The 15,468-nt window shown below is 46.2% G+C and overlaps 1 protein-coding gene across 1 annotated transcript in view; it reads left to right on the top strand.

Annotated features, from left to right (window-relative positions):
- The window catches only part of LOC121331763 (fibronectin type-III domain-containing protein 3a-like), a 39,169-nt gene extending 25,059 nt beyond the window's left edge, over positions 1 to 14,110 (top strand). Inside the window, exons 9-27 of the mRNA XM_041396489.1 lie at positions 405 to 559; positions 820 to 879; positions 1,955 to 2,093; positions 2,932 to 2,985; positions 3,664 to 3,785; positions 3,875 to 4,049; positions 4,484 to 4,570; positions 4,895 to 5,033; positions 5,531 to 5,599; positions 5,903 to 6,021; positions 6,122 to 6,227; positions 6,778 to 6,953; positions 7,427 to 7,540; positions 8,064 to 8,213; positions 8,543 to 8,823; positions 9,299 to 9,511; positions 10,033 to 10,199; positions 10,883 to 11,004; positions 11,611 to 14,110. Coding sequence (XP_041252423.1) covers positions 405 to 559; positions 820 to 879; positions 1,955 to 2,093; positions 2,932 to 2,985; positions 3,664 to 3,785; positions 3,875 to 4,049; positions 4,484 to 4,570; positions 4,895 to 5,033; positions 5,531 to 5,599; positions 5,903 to 6,021; positions 6,122 to 6,227; positions 6,778 to 6,953; positions 7,427 to 7,540; positions 8,064 to 8,213; positions 8,543 to 8,823; positions 9,299 to 9,511; positions 10,033 to 10,199; positions 10,883 to 11,004; positions 11,611 to 11,928 — 2,766 coding nt within the window. The 3' untranslated portion in view covers positions 11,929 to 14,110. The remainder of the gene's footprint in view (positions 1 to 404; positions 560 to 819; positions 880 to 1,954; positions 2,094 to 2,931; positions 2,986 to 3,663; positions 3,786 to 3,874; positions 4,050 to 4,483; positions 4,571 to 4,894; positions 5,034 to 5,530; positions 5,600 to 5,902; positions 6,022 to 6,121; positions 6,228 to 6,777; positions 6,954 to 7,426; positions 7,541 to 8,063; positions 8,214 to 8,542; positions 8,824 to 9,298; positions 9,512 to 10,032; positions 10,200 to 10,882; positions 11,005 to 11,610) is intronic.
- Positions 14,111 to 15,468: the final 1,358 nt, after the last annotated feature.

Raw genomic sequence — 15,468 nt, 5'->3', positions numbered from 1 at the left:
TTTTACAGACAGAGCCTGTGCTGTCCCTAGGATCAGTGGCTGGATATTGTGTGAGGGAGCTGTCAGAAAATGACAATAAGGTGTCTGTGCCTAAATCTGATCTGGGGTCCTGCCCGAGACTCCCCAGCTGAACATTTGCTCCAAGTGAGTGATGGAAACGTTGAAGCAGGAATTTTCTCTTCCTGCCCCACTGTGGTGTTGGTTTGGTGTTGGAAGGGAAAGCCTTTAGAAATGAAAAGAGGAAATCATTGCAATCCAAAGAATGCTTCTGTATTCCCACTCCAAAGGTGAAAGAATTCCTCCAGTGAGGAGCTTCCTAGGCCAATTAGCGACGCCATGTTATTGACTAATTAACCTTTTCTTGCAGAAAGCAAACTTACTTGCATTATTTATGCTTTTAATAGGTTTCTGATATACAAGCAAGATCAGCCGTTCTGTCCTGGAATCTCCCAGTTAGTTCACAGAATGGAGAGAGCCATAGTCATAGTCCAGCAGCATTTACATTTGAAGTAGCAATATCCAACAGTGGTAAAAATGGAAAATTTAAATCTGTCTATGTGTAAGTTTAGTTTCTTCCTTTAAGCACAATGTTTAAACCATTAACCAATCAGCAATCTCTCTATCAGGAGCTGTTTGTTGACTTGCAGACCTTCCTACTTCACATGAAATAAATTTTAAGTAATGTCACTAAAGAGTTATACATGGACAGTGGGAAACTTAAATGTGCACTACGTGGTTTTGCTTTTCAATGAGCTTTGAGCCCTGAGGTTTAAGGAAGAGCTGTAACTCTGCTTTCTGTTTGTTTTTGCCTTTTCACAGTGGGGAAGAATTAACAATTACACTTCCTGATCTCAGACCAGCCACTGATTATCATGCCAGGTATGCTGCTGGGAAGGAAATAAAGCTTTGGGGGATATGGGCATTGCAGGATTGTTGTGGCTTCATGGAAAAGGGGTGATACAAACAGTTAAGGAATACTCTGAAAAAACACCATGCTGTGGACACTGGGTTTGCTATCTAAATTCCCATTTATCTTCTAACTTCATTAAAATCCCACCTCATTTCCTTCCCTACCACCTTCTCTGTCTCCTCAGATTCCTCAGTTACAAACTTTAAATTATTCTCTGCTGGTGTTTTTTTTTAGAACAACACTCTGTAGATTGTTGTGGGCTGAAGTCAGTGGGAGATGAAATAATTTAGCCTTGAAATGGGATCTGAAGTCTGACTTGTCAGCTTGATTTCGGAGATGCTTGTCTGACTTGCAGCAGGGAAGTGCAAGCAGGGAAGTGGGAATGGGCTGGATGATCAGGAGTAAACTATCCTGACTGGAGGTGTTGGGCTGGCCAGGGAGAGAGCAGCTGCTAAACAAACCAGGGCAACCAGAGTCACACTCAGTGCTGGGGCACTGGAGCAGGTGAGATTAAAAATTCCCTGCAGCCAAGTCCTGGAGCAGTTCTGGGTAGGTGTGGGAGGTGTTGGGCACAGCTCCACCTGCACAGTGTTTTCCACAGAAAGTAGCTGGACTGCTGAAAACATGAATCAATTCCTATGAAAACTGTGATTTTATTGTTTAATAACAATACAGTTGTTATTGTATGATTTGGCCTGTTTAGTGCCCATACTCCTGCACAAGCGTTGGCTGTATTTGAATTTTAAGGTGTTTTTAGTAAAAGGCTCATTTCCAGTCAGGTATCCTGTTGCCATTTTGGAACACCTGCCATAGTTTACTTCCCCTATCCCACAGGTATTTCAACACTAAAATATTTCCACTGTGACAGAGAGTAAAGACAGAGTAAATGAAGGGTGAGAAATGGGGATCTGGGGTCAGCAGTGAACCTGTGTGACCCCCACCCTGCAGCCACTGCTTGGGAATAAATCCCTGAAGCTGCCAGCTCTTCCCTCACATTTCCAGATACCAGTGCAGCAGCCACATCATTAATTACCCTTTGTTTAGAGTTTCAGCAACCAGCAGTTCCATCAAAGAAACCATTTCAGAGCTGGTGAGCTTCACCACAGAGAGCTGTGAGCCAGACTGTCCAGCTGCCCCCAAACTGATAAACAGAACCAAAAACAGCCTGAGCTTGCAGTGGAAGGTAAGAACCTCACCTGGGGCTGAGTGCAGGGGAGCAGAGCACTCTGCTGGATTCCTGGGCAGTGGATTGAAATGAGCTTTGTCAGGAATTCAATGTGTGCTGTAGGTGTTGCCTTTTAAGTCGCTCAGTGAAGATTGATAATGAAATAATAATTACCTTTCTTTTTTTTTTTTGCAATGTTTGCTGAGTTTCTTGCCTGCAGCTTTAGTGTGACAGAAGTGGTAGCAGGGCTCTTCTCTTCTGAGCTGGCAGAGAGGAAAAAATTGATTTTTATTTATTTATATCTTTGCTTGAGGTCCTGGATGATAAATATATGTGACTTAATGTTCTTTTAGTTATTCTGACCCGTTCAGACTACATTTCTTTGGATGGTTCTAGAGATTCTCAGTTTTGATCTGACTTTTGAATATAACCACTGTCTGTCAAGGCTTGTTGGTAGCTGTGTTTGCTTGGTTTTTGATGTTTTTCTCATGACCATGCTGAAAAATGGTTCCAGCTAAATGACTTCAGTGAAATTATTTGTAGAATCTGTGCTTAGAAAATGACGTTCCCATTTCACGTGTCAGATGTTGCTTGTGTGAACCCTTTGATTGCACAGGCAGTTGGTGAGCACACAGAGCAAGGCATCAGGAAAAGAGCTCTCAGAATATCATTTGCTTCATTTATAAAATCAAAGAGTTTATACATTTATATTCTAAACTATCAGAAGTAAAAGAAGTAGCACATCAGCCTTGTATTAAAAGGCATTTGGAGTTTATTCAATGTTTAAAAATATTTATAAAACACATTTACAACCACTTGATTTTAACTCTTTTTTTCATTGTTTCTTTATTTTCAGTCCTCAAATGACAATGGTTCCAAAATAACTAATTTTCTTTTAGAATGGGATGAGGTAAGAGCTTTTCTAGTACCAAAAAAAAATCATAATGACATCTGTAGAGCAATTACACTTAAAAATACCCTTTGCTTAGGTACAGCAGCTATTTTGGTGCAACTGTCCTGACAATTTTAAAGAGACAAATGATCAGTGGGAGGGGACAGTGTAAAACTGCCTCATTTGTCATCCAGAGCATCAGCCATTCCTGTGTTCTCCTGAAATGCACAAGCATTTGGCATCTTTGGCTTGTGCCACAAATCTCCCTCAGCTCTTGAGCATCTTGCTGAGATGTAATGCAAAGGGATGAAAAACTTCCAGAATGTGTTTTGTTTTCAGCTCAATGGTTAATCACCATTTTGTCAAATCCCCAGTACCAAAAGTAATCAGATATCTCAGTCTGAATGTGGTTTATTCTTAAGACTGCTCAGAGTGACCATCAGCAGACTCAGATGACCATGATACATTAAATTTTGCATTCTTGAGGCAATAGTAATAGTAATTGCTATTTTAATTATGTTAGATGAGTGAAATGACATTTCTCCTGGAAGTTGTCCCTGCCCATGGAACGAGATGAGCTTTAAGGTCTCTCCCAACCCAAACCAGTCTGAGATTCTGGGATTTAGGAAGGTGCAGAGTGAGGAGGGTGACCTTGGCAGGGATCAGGGAGTGACTCTGGATCTCCCTGTTCTCCAGGGGAAGAATGGCCCCTTCAAGGAATGTTACTACGGGCACCTGAAGCAGTACAAGCTCACCAGACTCGCTCCCTCCACAAGATACTCCCTGAGACTGGCTGCTAAAAACGACATTGGAATGAGGTAACCAGGAGCCCAGGGGTACCAAATGCTGGATCTCCCCCTGGATTCCATCAGCTGCTGCTCACCCTTGTTCAAAATCTCCCCCCCAGTGGGTTCAGTGAGACGGTGACGTTCGGCACGGCCGGGGTGGTGCCACCAGCGCCGGCGCCACCCACGCTGCTGGAAGCAGGAGTGACCTGGATGGCCCTGGGATGGAGCCCTCCTGCAGGAGTGGCCATGGATGACTCCCTCACCTACAGCCTGGACATGGAGGAAGAAGGTTCTGTAAGTGCTGGGCTTTTTGTGGAAATTTCCTTCATAGTACTGAAATAAAAATGAACTTTTTTTTAACCTTCCGATAAATGGTCGGCAAGTATTGCGTGGGATTGATGGCAGAGAGAGGAAAGCATTGCATGGAATTCATGGCAGAGAGAGAAAGCATTGCATGGAATTCATGGCAGAGAGAGAAAGCATTGCATGGGATTGATGGCAGAGAGAGAAAGCATTGCATGGAATTGATGGCAGAGAGAGAAAGCATTGCATGGAATTCATGGCTGAGATGAAGTATTGTGTGCAGTTCGTGGCACAAAGTATTGTGTGTAATTCATGGCACAGAAATGAAGTTCAAATTAAAAATCATGTGATTTACTCGCTCTGGGTTTTGTTTCACCTTAAAAAAATCAGTGACTCTGTTCATCCTTCTTTTCCCTCCTTGCCAGGGCTATGGATTCCAGCCCCAGTACAATGGAGATGAGCTCTCATGCACTTTAAGAAACCTGAGGAGGAGTACATCCTATAAGTTCAGGGTTTGTGCCATAGTTTGTTCCTAATCTCATGTGCTTTCCTGGGCTTTGGCATTTTCCAGCAAATTTTTCAGCTTTGTGTGGAGACATCAGGAATTCACCTGTTGTCCAACAATTACCAGTTGTTAGAGCAGGTTTTGGTGAAGTAATAACATAAACCAGATTTTTTGCGCCAGTTAATTTTGGTATAAATGGTTGTCTTTATTTTGGTTGGGTTTTTAATAGATATTTTTTAATCACCAGCATGTTTATCCTCATGTATTATCAGCATATACTACTGTCATTAAATAAACCATTTACTCTCTGTTCTGTTCACTCCTCCAACAGCTCTTTGCCTACAACAGTGAAGGAAAAAGCAGCCCCAGTGAGGTGGTGGAGCACAGCACCAAACCTGACAGACCTGGAGCCCCCAGCAAACCCGTTGTGAAGGGCAAGATCCATCCCCACAGTGTGAGAGTCATGTGGGGTAGGTGCCTTGGGGTGTTCCAGTGCTGCTGGGGTGTGGACAGCCTCTCTCTAATTAAATGAGAGGGAACTCAGGCTGATTATTTATCTGCAGCTATCGTTATTGCAGGAGGAATACTCAACCTTACCCAAAAATGGTTTATTTTGGGGCTGTGGAAGCATACTGGTGTTGTTCATCCATTTCTGAGAAGCACTGTCCTAAACCCCCCTGTGGGTTTACTGTGATGTTTAAATAATTCCTATGTTCACTTAAAAAATAAGAGCTGATACCTGAAATTGGGAGTATTTTCCCAGTTTTCTCTTCCTGCCATAATCATGATTAATAATAGGAGGAAAATTGTTCAGAAAAATGTATTGTGAGTAATTAAGTACACTGGTTTCTCTTGCTGGTTGACTTTTCTGTTTGAATGAATATGAATATGTTCACTGAAAAAGCTGATAACAAAATAATGCCTTGATATTAAATCTTCTGTAACTTAAGGTGTTGATTTCTTTCAGAACCCCCCAAGGATAATGGAGGATCAGACATCTCTAAATACTTTTTGGAAATCTCCGAGGCATCAGTTGGTAAGGAATCACCTCTGGGTACTAATACAGTACTCAGTCTCCATCCCTGGAGGTATTTAATTCACATTTAGATGTGGGACATGGTTTAGACTTGGATTTTGGAGATGTTTTCCAACTTAAATGATGCTTTACTCCAGCAGTCACTTCTCATTTCACAGGTGTGTGTGTGTTGTACATGTTCTCTGTATAATTAATCATTTCAGATTGATTCTCTGCCTTGACCGCCTTAATAATTGTGTGATAGAATTTCCAGGTGGGATTTTAGAAAGGTTTGAAATGGTGAAGTGCTTTTCCTTCCCTCAGGAGGGAGGTGGGAGCCCATTTACAGCGGAGCTCAGCGGGAGCATGTCTGTGACCACCTCAGGCCTGGCACCTCCTACAGGCTGCGGGTGTCCTGTGCCAGTAAAGGTGGGGAGAGCCAGGTGAGCAGCACGAGGGGAAAGGTGCTTCTGTTCCATTTCTGTTCATGCTTTAGCAAAGTGCTTTGTGTCTGTGCTCTGCAATGACCTGTGTCCCTGGCAGGCCTCTGATGTCACGACTGTCACCACAGCAGCCGTTCCCCCCGGGCCCTGTCCTGCCCCAGCCCTGGTGGGCAAAGCCAAGCCTAAGGAAATCACTTTGCAGTGGGGTAAGCACCAGAGTTGGACTAAAACACTGCTCTGATTTCAATCATCCTAATCAGAAATCTATAGAACTCTTCAGGGAAAACGAAAAATAAAAATGAAACTATAGAGATGCTGTCCATGGCCTTAGGGTTTTTTTGGGTTTGGGGTGGGGTTTTTGGTTTGTTTTGTGGAATTTTTTTAAGACCAAAGCTTCTGTCCACCTCTGGTAGGGTGATACAGTGAGACTGAAGCAGACATAAATATTTTCCAGTGAGAAAGCTTCCTGTCTGCCCATGACTGACACCTCCTTAGTAATTTTAAAATCTCCTCTTGTTTTATGTTATCTCAGTAAAGGAGATAAGCAAAAATGAATGAAGATGCACTGTTTAGTGAAGGAAACAGGGAAAATACATGAAAAAAACCCTGACGAAGGCCATCTTAAAACTAAGTATCAGTACCTGGGGGGGAAGCAAGCTTCATGAAGTGTTTCTGCTCAGACACCTGACAAAAGCCTTCCCTAACTTAGGGAATTTAGAAATTAATAGGAGAATGCAATCTGTTTTTGTCTGCCAGGCCCCCCAGCTGTGGATGGAGGCTCTGAGATCACAGAGTACCTCCTGGAGATGGCCAGCTCGGAGCAGGACGAGCGCAGGGTGCTCTATCAGGGCCCAGCAGCTGAGTTTGGAGTGACCAACCTGCTCCCAGGGAGAAGCTACAGCTTCTGGCTGCGGGCAGGGAACAGAGTCGGGGTAAGCCCTGCGGTCTCCACGTCTCACTGACACCACACAGGGCAGCAGCGAGGGTGCTGAGGGGCTGCTGTAGCCTGAGTGGTGTGAACCTCTTGGTGTTTGTGCCTTTGGAATTGTTGGATGTGTTACCCCGAGCTCAGGCTCTGCAGATGTGGTGGGAGCAGCGTGGTGTGGAGAGGGGTGGGTGCCAGCCATGCCAGGATGGGAGAAGCGTGAGATAAACCTTTGTGTCTTAAAAGTGTTTGTGAAACAGTGCCCGGGAGGGAGGAGTTACAAAACCCTGGCAGTGGGAGGAGCTGAGATATCCTGTGGGAGCAGGGCCAGCTTCAGGTACCTGCAAGGAATCCGAAACTGAGCCCTGAGCTCTGCTGTTTACTTCTCTGTCAAGTTAAAAATAGTTTGTTTGCTTCACTTGCACATCAGTTCTTGCCCTGGTGCTGTTGCTGTGTTCATGCAGTGTTGTTTTCCTGCAGTTTGGCCCCCACTCTGAGAAGGCAGAGCTTTGCACTGCTCCAGGACCCCCTGAGCAGTGCTGCAAACCCCTGATAACTTGCAAAAGTGCAACTTGTGCTGTGGTTTCGTGGGAGGTAGGTGTTGATGGCTTCCAGTACCACCCAAATTAGTGTTTGGCTTTTAGAGTTGTAGTGACACATTTATGATAGACAGAAATTAGAGAAATAGTATGTATAGAGGTGGAATATTTTAAGCCCATTTCTTTATAGACATCTGTGTTGGATTTGTAGACTTTGGGAGTTACTAATTGCAGTCTTAACTGGACAAATTGGGTGGCATTTAATCCTCCTCATGGTGTGGTAATTGATATATAGTGAATTAATTCTTTTAAGTGGTAAGAGATTGTGGGACAGTCAGAATTCTGGTGTGAACTGCGGTGGTGTTACAGCCACGTGTCACCTTTTAATTTAAAATCTCTTGGAACAGTCCTCAGGTTTCAACCCCAGTGCTTACAAAGGTTGGATGTGATGATCTTGGAAGTGTTCTCCAAACTTTTTTGTGACTCTCACTCAGTGTCTCAGTGTGACAGGGCTCCCCCCTGGATTCTGGGGGTGTGTAAGTGCAAGAGCTGAGCAGAATTTCTCCCTCACCCTGCAGAGCCCGGCGTGCAACGGAGCAGAAATCACCGAGTACAGGCTGGACTGGGGCCAGGTGGAGGGGTCCATGCACATCATCTACACTGGCCCCTGCCAGAGCTATGAGGTCAAGGGGCTCACACCTGCAACCACCTATTACTGCAGAGTCCAGGTAGGAAAAGCCTTTTGGTGCCACTGGGCACTTGCAGTCTGGGGCCAAACTCCAGCTAGAGAGGAGTAAAGTCATGTGCTGTCCCCTGCTCATGCAATTGAGAAGGTATTTGGGAGAAACACTTCCCTTGTCCTCCAGTCCCTCATTCCCTGAATCTGGAAGAATTTAGATCCAGAGTGCTTGACAGATGCTTTGCCCTGTTGACAAATTATTCAGGAGATTTTCCACTCTCTCCCACCTTGCTTTTGAGAACACACGGAAGGCTGTGAGAGCTGTGAGTGCCTGCTGGGAAGGCAGGGATTTGGTAACCCCTGTGTGGTGTCTTTCAGGCTGTGAACCTGGCTGGGGCAGGGCTCTTTGGGGACACGGCCGTGGTGACCACGCCGCCGTCAGTGCCCGCAGCCGTGGCCGTGCTCCACTTACTTGAAGAGGATCAGGTGGAAATCTCCCCTCCTTTCTCCACGTGCCTTGCAATCCAGTGGGAAGAGCCCTGCTGCCACGGGGCAGAGATCACAGGGTACAACATCGAGTATGGGGAGAAGCAGCTGGTCACTGTGGGGAGAAACACAACCCATGTCCTTGAGAATCTGCTGCCTGACACCCTGTACAGGTAAGAATTATTCTGAAATCACATTTGTGGGATTTAAAAGTCCTTTGAGAGGGTAGTGCTTTAAATTTTTAGAGCAATTTTTCGTGCAGCTTACAGACTATTTGCCTAATTCACCCTGCAGCTCCAAAAAAACTCCTAAAATTGTCGTACCCAGAGTCCAGTCATGACACTGGCAGGAGTGAGATTGTGGTTGGTATTAAGGTTCACATTCTGTCTCAAAGCCAAGACTTTAAGGTTTCTGGGGTTAGAATTTTTCATTGGGATGCTCAGGTGTGTGGTGAGAAGATGGATGGACAGGTAAGAGCAGAGCAGGGGATCCTGTGACCTCAGTCTTGGTTGAAGCTGAGTTCAGATTTAGTTTCTAACTGCATCTTAATTGTTTTACTGTTTGGAGTTACACTCTGTACACCTTTTAACTCTTGCTTTGTTACCCAGCACTTTTTGTGACCATGTGGCTGCTCTCTCCCATCCCCAGGATCCGGGTACAGGCCATCAACAGCTTTGGAGTCGGTCCTTTCAGTCATTCCATGAAAGCCAAAACCAAACCACTACCTCCTGACCCTCCCCACCTGGAATGTGTTGTCTTCAGCTACCAGAGCCTTAAACTGAAATGGGGAGAAGGGCCCAGCAGAGCTTTAATTCCCAACCCTACTCAGTTCAACCTGCAGATGGAGGACAGGTTTGGCAGGTGAGACCATTAAGGATCTTGTGATTTTACCACTTTATGTCAAATTTTTAAGGTGTTTTATGTTTTTCTACCTTCTGTTTGCACCACTGAGTCATTTGAGCATCCTAGAGTTTGCCCTTTTGCAGTTTTGCATCCCATCTTTCAACCAGAAGTGCTGTCAATAACTTGCACTTCTGCTGCTTGTAAACAGTAAATACTATTTAAAGAATAAATACTGTACCACCATCCTGTGCTGGCAGGGTTATTTTTGACCTTCAAAAACAAAGTCAGGCCTGCATATAAGAAAGGGGTTAGCCAGCTGTTCTTTAACAGGCAATTTCAATTTATTTTGGATATTCAAGGGTTGTTCTCTTGATTCAGAGGAGTTGGGCTCTGCAGCCTCAGTGGGAAGAAAGCTGGGACACCCAGAATGCAGCACCACTTCTTTGTCCTTAACTCAAATCCGAGTGTTTCAGGTCTGATACTGCCCTAGACACCTGTGATAGCTGGGTAACTGTGTGTGTTCTGTGTCCCCCACCCAGGTTTGTGACAGTCTATAATGGTCCCTGTCACACCTACAAGGTGCAGAGGCTCAGCGAATCCACCACGTACCGTTTCCGCATCCAGGCGTACAACGACGCTGGGGAAGGAGCCTTCTCTGAGGTCTGTGCTTTCACCACCACCAAGTCTCCACCTGCACCTCTCAAAGGTGAGCTGGCACTGCCCTGGCAGCTGCTGCAGGGCACTGGTGGGCAGGATTGGATGCTACAAGCTGACCCTCGGCCAACCTTTGCAGGAACAGAGACACAAACTCGCTCTGAGGGGCTTCGGGTGGGAGGGAGAAGGGCTCTTGTTGTAATCACTTTGTGCACTGCAGCTCTTCCACCCTGAACTGAGCATTCCTGCCTTTGCTCAGCTGGAAAGGCATTTTGCAGGGTTATCCATTGAAGTTACAGCAGTGTGTAGGCAAATGAGGGCAGAGTTAATTCCTCTGATCTTCACTTTTTAATATGGACATTAAAGGTCATCATTAAAGTCACTGTGAAGGTCAGAGTGCTGCGTGCCTGCAGCAATATTGATTGACTGGAGCATGGTTAGAACATAATTTCAGCTCTGCACATGGGCAGAATGTCAGTTCTGTAGTGACTTGAAAGTGCTGCTCCTCCTTACAAACGTGGTCTCACCCTGGCAGCTCAAAAAGACCAACAAGTATAACCTACACATAACAGTGATCATTTTTTAAGCTCATGTCATCAAATGAAAGAAAAAGAAAGAAACAAATCTTAATTGCTTTAAGTTATTGGAATGAGTTGCCTCTAATCATGACAGCTGTACATTTGTAGAGACCATTGTTCTTTTTCTAAAACACCAACAAATCACTCTATTTTCCAGCACCCAAAGTGATTCAGCTGGAAGAAAACACTTTTGAAATCACATGGGAGCCTCTACAGCCGATGAAAGGAGATTCCATTGTTTACATCCTTCAGCTTGCTGCTGGCAGAGAGTTTGATCAGGTACCTTTTATGTAGCATCAGGAATGTGAGGGGTTTTCCCTGGGAAAAATTATTACCAAAGAAAGGTGTGCATATTTCTTATGGAAGGTGTCCCTGCCCATGGCAGAGGGTGGAATGAGATGGGCTTTAAGGTCTCTTCCAACCCAAACCATGCTGTGATTCCATGATTTGAAGGTTGAAATTATGTCTGGGGAGATGACAGGGAGACTTTTCATTTCAGAAAGTGTGAAGTGGGTGAGCACTGATTTATCCTGGTCTCCCTTGATTCTTGATTCTTAATCCTGGTGGTCTGTGGTACCACTGCCTCTGTTAATCAGAGATTCCACTTTGCTGGAGGAGCTCTAAGGAATAAAATGCAGGATGATTTTTCCTGTCCTTTTTGAGCCTCCCAGCCCAGGTGAGGCCTTAGTGTGGGGGCGTGGCAGGAAACTTCAATGAATCATGAATTGTCCAGAGATTTAAGCTGTGATTTTACAAAGCTGCGGAGAGGAGGGCAACTCCAGGCTGTGCCCAGCGCCTCCCACCCCCCTGGAGCAGTACAGGCAGCTCCAGGTGCCGGTGCCGAGTGCGGTGCTCCTGACCGCGGCTGCTCCTGTCCCCTGCCAGGTGTACAAGGGCCCCGAGCCGTGCTTCCGGCTGCCGGCCGCGCAGACGAACTGTGAGTACCGCGCGCGCGTCTGCGCCGGCCGCCGGTGCCACGACCTGCCGGGCTGCCCGGAGCTCTGCGGCCCCTACAGCCCCAGCACCGTGTTCTGCTGCCGGCGCCGGGAGCCGGGCCCCGCCGCGGCCCCGGCGGGCGCGGAGCCGGCGCAGAGCGGGAAGCGGCTGCGCGAGGAGCGCGCCATCGCCGTCGCGCTGCTCTGCGGCTTCGCCGTGGTCGCCATCCTCTTCGCCGTGGTCATCCAGTACTTCGTCATCAAGTAGGGCGGAGCTGGCCCCGCTCGGCTGTCTGTACAGAGCTCTCTGGGGTATTTATGGGTAGTTCAAGGAAATCCTAGCCGGGAACCCCTCGCTCCGTGCGTTCCCGCTCCTGCTGCTGGCTGCCGGCGAGGCTGGCGCGGCAGATCCTTTCCAAATGCTGGACACAGATTTCCTGTAGAAAGGGTGATCCTGGGGCCTCTGCAAGCAGGGTGAGCTGTTAGAGAACAGCAGTCAGCTGCCTTACGGTGCGCACTGGGGGGGTGTGCGCTCCTCCTCTCTCCCCATCCCAGCCAGCCGGAGAGGGAAGGCGTTGCTAGAACAGTCCTTGGCCAGCACCACCAGAGCAGCGGGAGGCGATGGCTGCTCCATCGAGTTCCGCTGTAGTCTGATATCCATGAAATCCAGCAGCACAAGTGCTTTGAGCTTAGAGCAGAACTGCAGAGCCTACTAGAGCATACCACATTTACTAGAGTGTAGAAGGAAAGCAGAATATTGACTTAGTGATATTACTACTTTACAGTTATTTTAATACTTGGGATTCAGTAATAATCATTTCAAGTGTTGGAGTAGAGGGTGCCAGGGTTTTTTAGGGTTTTAATCCAAACCAATGCCAGCAGGACGTGGCGCTCGGCCGGGATGCCCAGGAAAGGCTCTGCCCGGAATGTTCCTGCTGTCCTGAGCAGCTTTGGCCCAATCCACATTTCACTCTCAGTGCCTGAGAGAAAAGTAATTCCCTGTGCAGCGTGCTCAGAACAGCACAGGAGTTGTCTTTAAGGAGAAAGAGTGCATTTATGATAAATGTTACACTATTTGGCTCAAACTGAGCAAATGTTTTTGTACTATTATTAACCTAAAAAATAAAAAGTTCAGCCTGCTTTGGGTGCCCTTCTAACTTAACCCCAACGAGCAAATTGTACGTGAGAGAACTCTTTTTAGATAACGTTTATACAATGTTTTAAACTTGCTATCCCAGTGGTAGCAGCTTCACATTCCATGGTTTTCCTGTTGGGAATGTTCAGCCTGCTATGAACTTGTCTGAAACTCGTCCTGGTCGGCTGGGGGATATTTTTGTGGACACTGTGCACTACATTTGACTGTTGTGTTCCATCTGCTTGTGAATCCCTGAGGAGGAGCCTGGCAGCTCCTGGCTCCGTTAGATCAAAGCTTTTGAAAGCTGGAACTCACAAATTTCCAGTGTTTCAGGATGGGTCTTGCCAACAGCATTTGGAACATGCCACAGAACGGTAGATTTAGGGTCTTTTGCAAAGTCTGTGGCTCCACTTCGGCCATCAGAACGATGCACTTGTGGGTGGGAGGGTGGATGTGACAGAGCTACAGGCGATGTGTTTCCAGTAATTAATTAATCACTTTTAAGGGTCTTTCTCCTACAGCAGTTGAGGAATAACGTTGTGTTAGAGTTTGAGGCATTGTGTTGTATTTCAGATGTGGAAAACCTAAATTATGACCTAGTATCACTTAATCCTCTTCACAGTAGATCGATGGTGCAATCTGAAATTAATCTTTTCAAAACGTACTCTTCATTTTTGTACTCTATTTATTTTGATCAAAAGTCCTGGAAAGAAAAAAAAAAGTATGTTTGAATGTATTGTTCTACTTGTAGCAGAACTTTAAGTTAATCATTTATTATATCATAGAAATCTCTCCCTCCAGTGTCAGAGTTTTATACAGATATTAGTCTCTAGTTTGCAGAAGAGTTTACAATCTGTCTTTATTTTCCTCATAGTCTCCCTTTAGCAGATAAACTGCCTGCAGCAAATCTCCGTTGCCAAAGGGTTCTTTTTTAACTCCTTAGAACCAACTTGTAGAGGTTTATTTGGCAATAATAGTCCTGAAATTAGGATTGCAGAGTAAATACTAACAAGTCACCACTGCTAAAAAATGAAATCGAATCCTTTTGTGATTGCCACAAAATGCTCATATTTCCAGAAAATAACTGGGATTTCTACTGCAATACGGATTTTCCATCAGCTGTTGTCCATTCCAGAAGGATGTACCCTCGTGGCATTAATGTATTTTAGGTATCTTCGGTTTTCTTGTATTGTCATTTTTGAGGTATCTCAAACGTATGTTAAAGCTGCCATGCATTGTATTACTAAATTGTAACTATCAAATAGATAATATATTTAATACAGCCAATAAATAATACAAATGTATTCAAATTTGACTCCGAGCTCCTGTGGTTTTGTGGGATTTAGTCTCACTTGTGTCACGTGTAATTTACGGGAAGGGAACATGCTGAATGTCATTAAGGGCTGAATTAACTTGGGACCCTTGGAATGTCACTTCCATTTCTCCTCCTTCGGCAGGAAGGACCTGCAGTTCCCAGGTGAGATAGAAGAGTTCTTTGATACTGGAAAGTGAATCATTTGGGGCTGATTGCCAATTTTCCATCATTTTGTGTTGACTCAGGTCTTTTCCCCCTTAAACTCTTCCCCAGCATTTGCTGCTGAGTGCGGAATTCCTCCTGATGGTGCCTTCATGGTCTGATAAAGATAAGATGGGAAAGGCTTTATTTGACCATCATTCCCAAAGAGACAGCTGGACACTCAGCCTGGGTAAACTTTCCACTTGAGGAATGATCAGGGGTGAGGAGCTGGAAAACGCTGGGCTGGAGGAGGCAAGGGGAGTGGGGGCCAGCATGAGGGAATCCCAAGGGAAGGCTCTGGGAAGCTGGAAACACAGGGCCAAAGGGAGCAGGGACACCCAGCAGCAGGATCTGCCTTCACAGTCCTCAGAATTCCTCCAGAACCCAGGAATGGGATTCTAGCAGAAATGAGAGGGGGATCAGCTACAAAACAAATCTCCTCCTCCTCCTCCTCAGAGCTTGGCTCTTTGGAGCTCTTATTCTCCCAAGGGCTGCCCAAATGCCAGAGTTTTGTGGAGCCAAATAGTGTGGGATTAGTGCTGGAAAGGTCAGAGCTGAGCACAGGCACTGCTTTGTCCAGCAAATCCCAGATCTGACGTTAGGGAGATTCCTGCTGCCCTTTCCAAGAGGCAGAAGCTCTGGCTGGGGTTCTTGCAGATTTGGACACCTTCCAACAAGAAAAGCTGTCCTTGTGCCAGGGCTCTGCATGGCTGTGCCCTGAACACCTCAACAAATCTTGTCTGGGAAGAAATTCCCAGTGAAATTTCATAGAATGATGGAATGGGTTGGGTTGGGAGGGACCTTAAAGCTCGTCTTGTTCCACTCCCTGGCAGACAGGGACACCTTCCCCTATCCCAGGTTGCTCCAAGCCCCATCCATCCTGGCCTTGAACACTTCCAGAGACTTAAAATTTATGGGATTTAAATCCTGCACCCTGAGCGGAGCCACGTGCCCAGGCTGTGCTCCTGATTTCTCCAACAGATGATTCCCAGCTGGCCGGCAGCTCCCGGGATGAACGACCGTGGCAGACGGAGGAGCCGGCACCCGGCCAGGACACACCATGACCCCATTTCCTGTTTTCCAGCGCTGAAAACAACCCCAGTCCCTGAGCAGAGGGGAAGGGTGGCTGCTCTTCCATTGGGCCAGCTGTGGTGCCC

The sequence above is a fragment of the Onychostruthus taczanowskii genome, unplaced genomic scaffold (genome assembly GCF_017590055.1).
Source record: "Onychostruthus taczanowskii isolate IOZ18803 unplaced genomic scaffold, ASM1759005v1 scaffold13, whole genome shotgun sequence".
In the NCBI taxonomy this organism is placed as follows: domain Eukaryota; kingdom Metazoa; phylum Chordata; class Aves; order Passeriformes; family Passeridae; genus Onychostruthus; species Onychostruthus taczanowskii.
The sequence above is the reverse complement of the archived record's forward strand: the minus strand, read 5'-3'. Positions and strand labels throughout refer to the sequence as shown.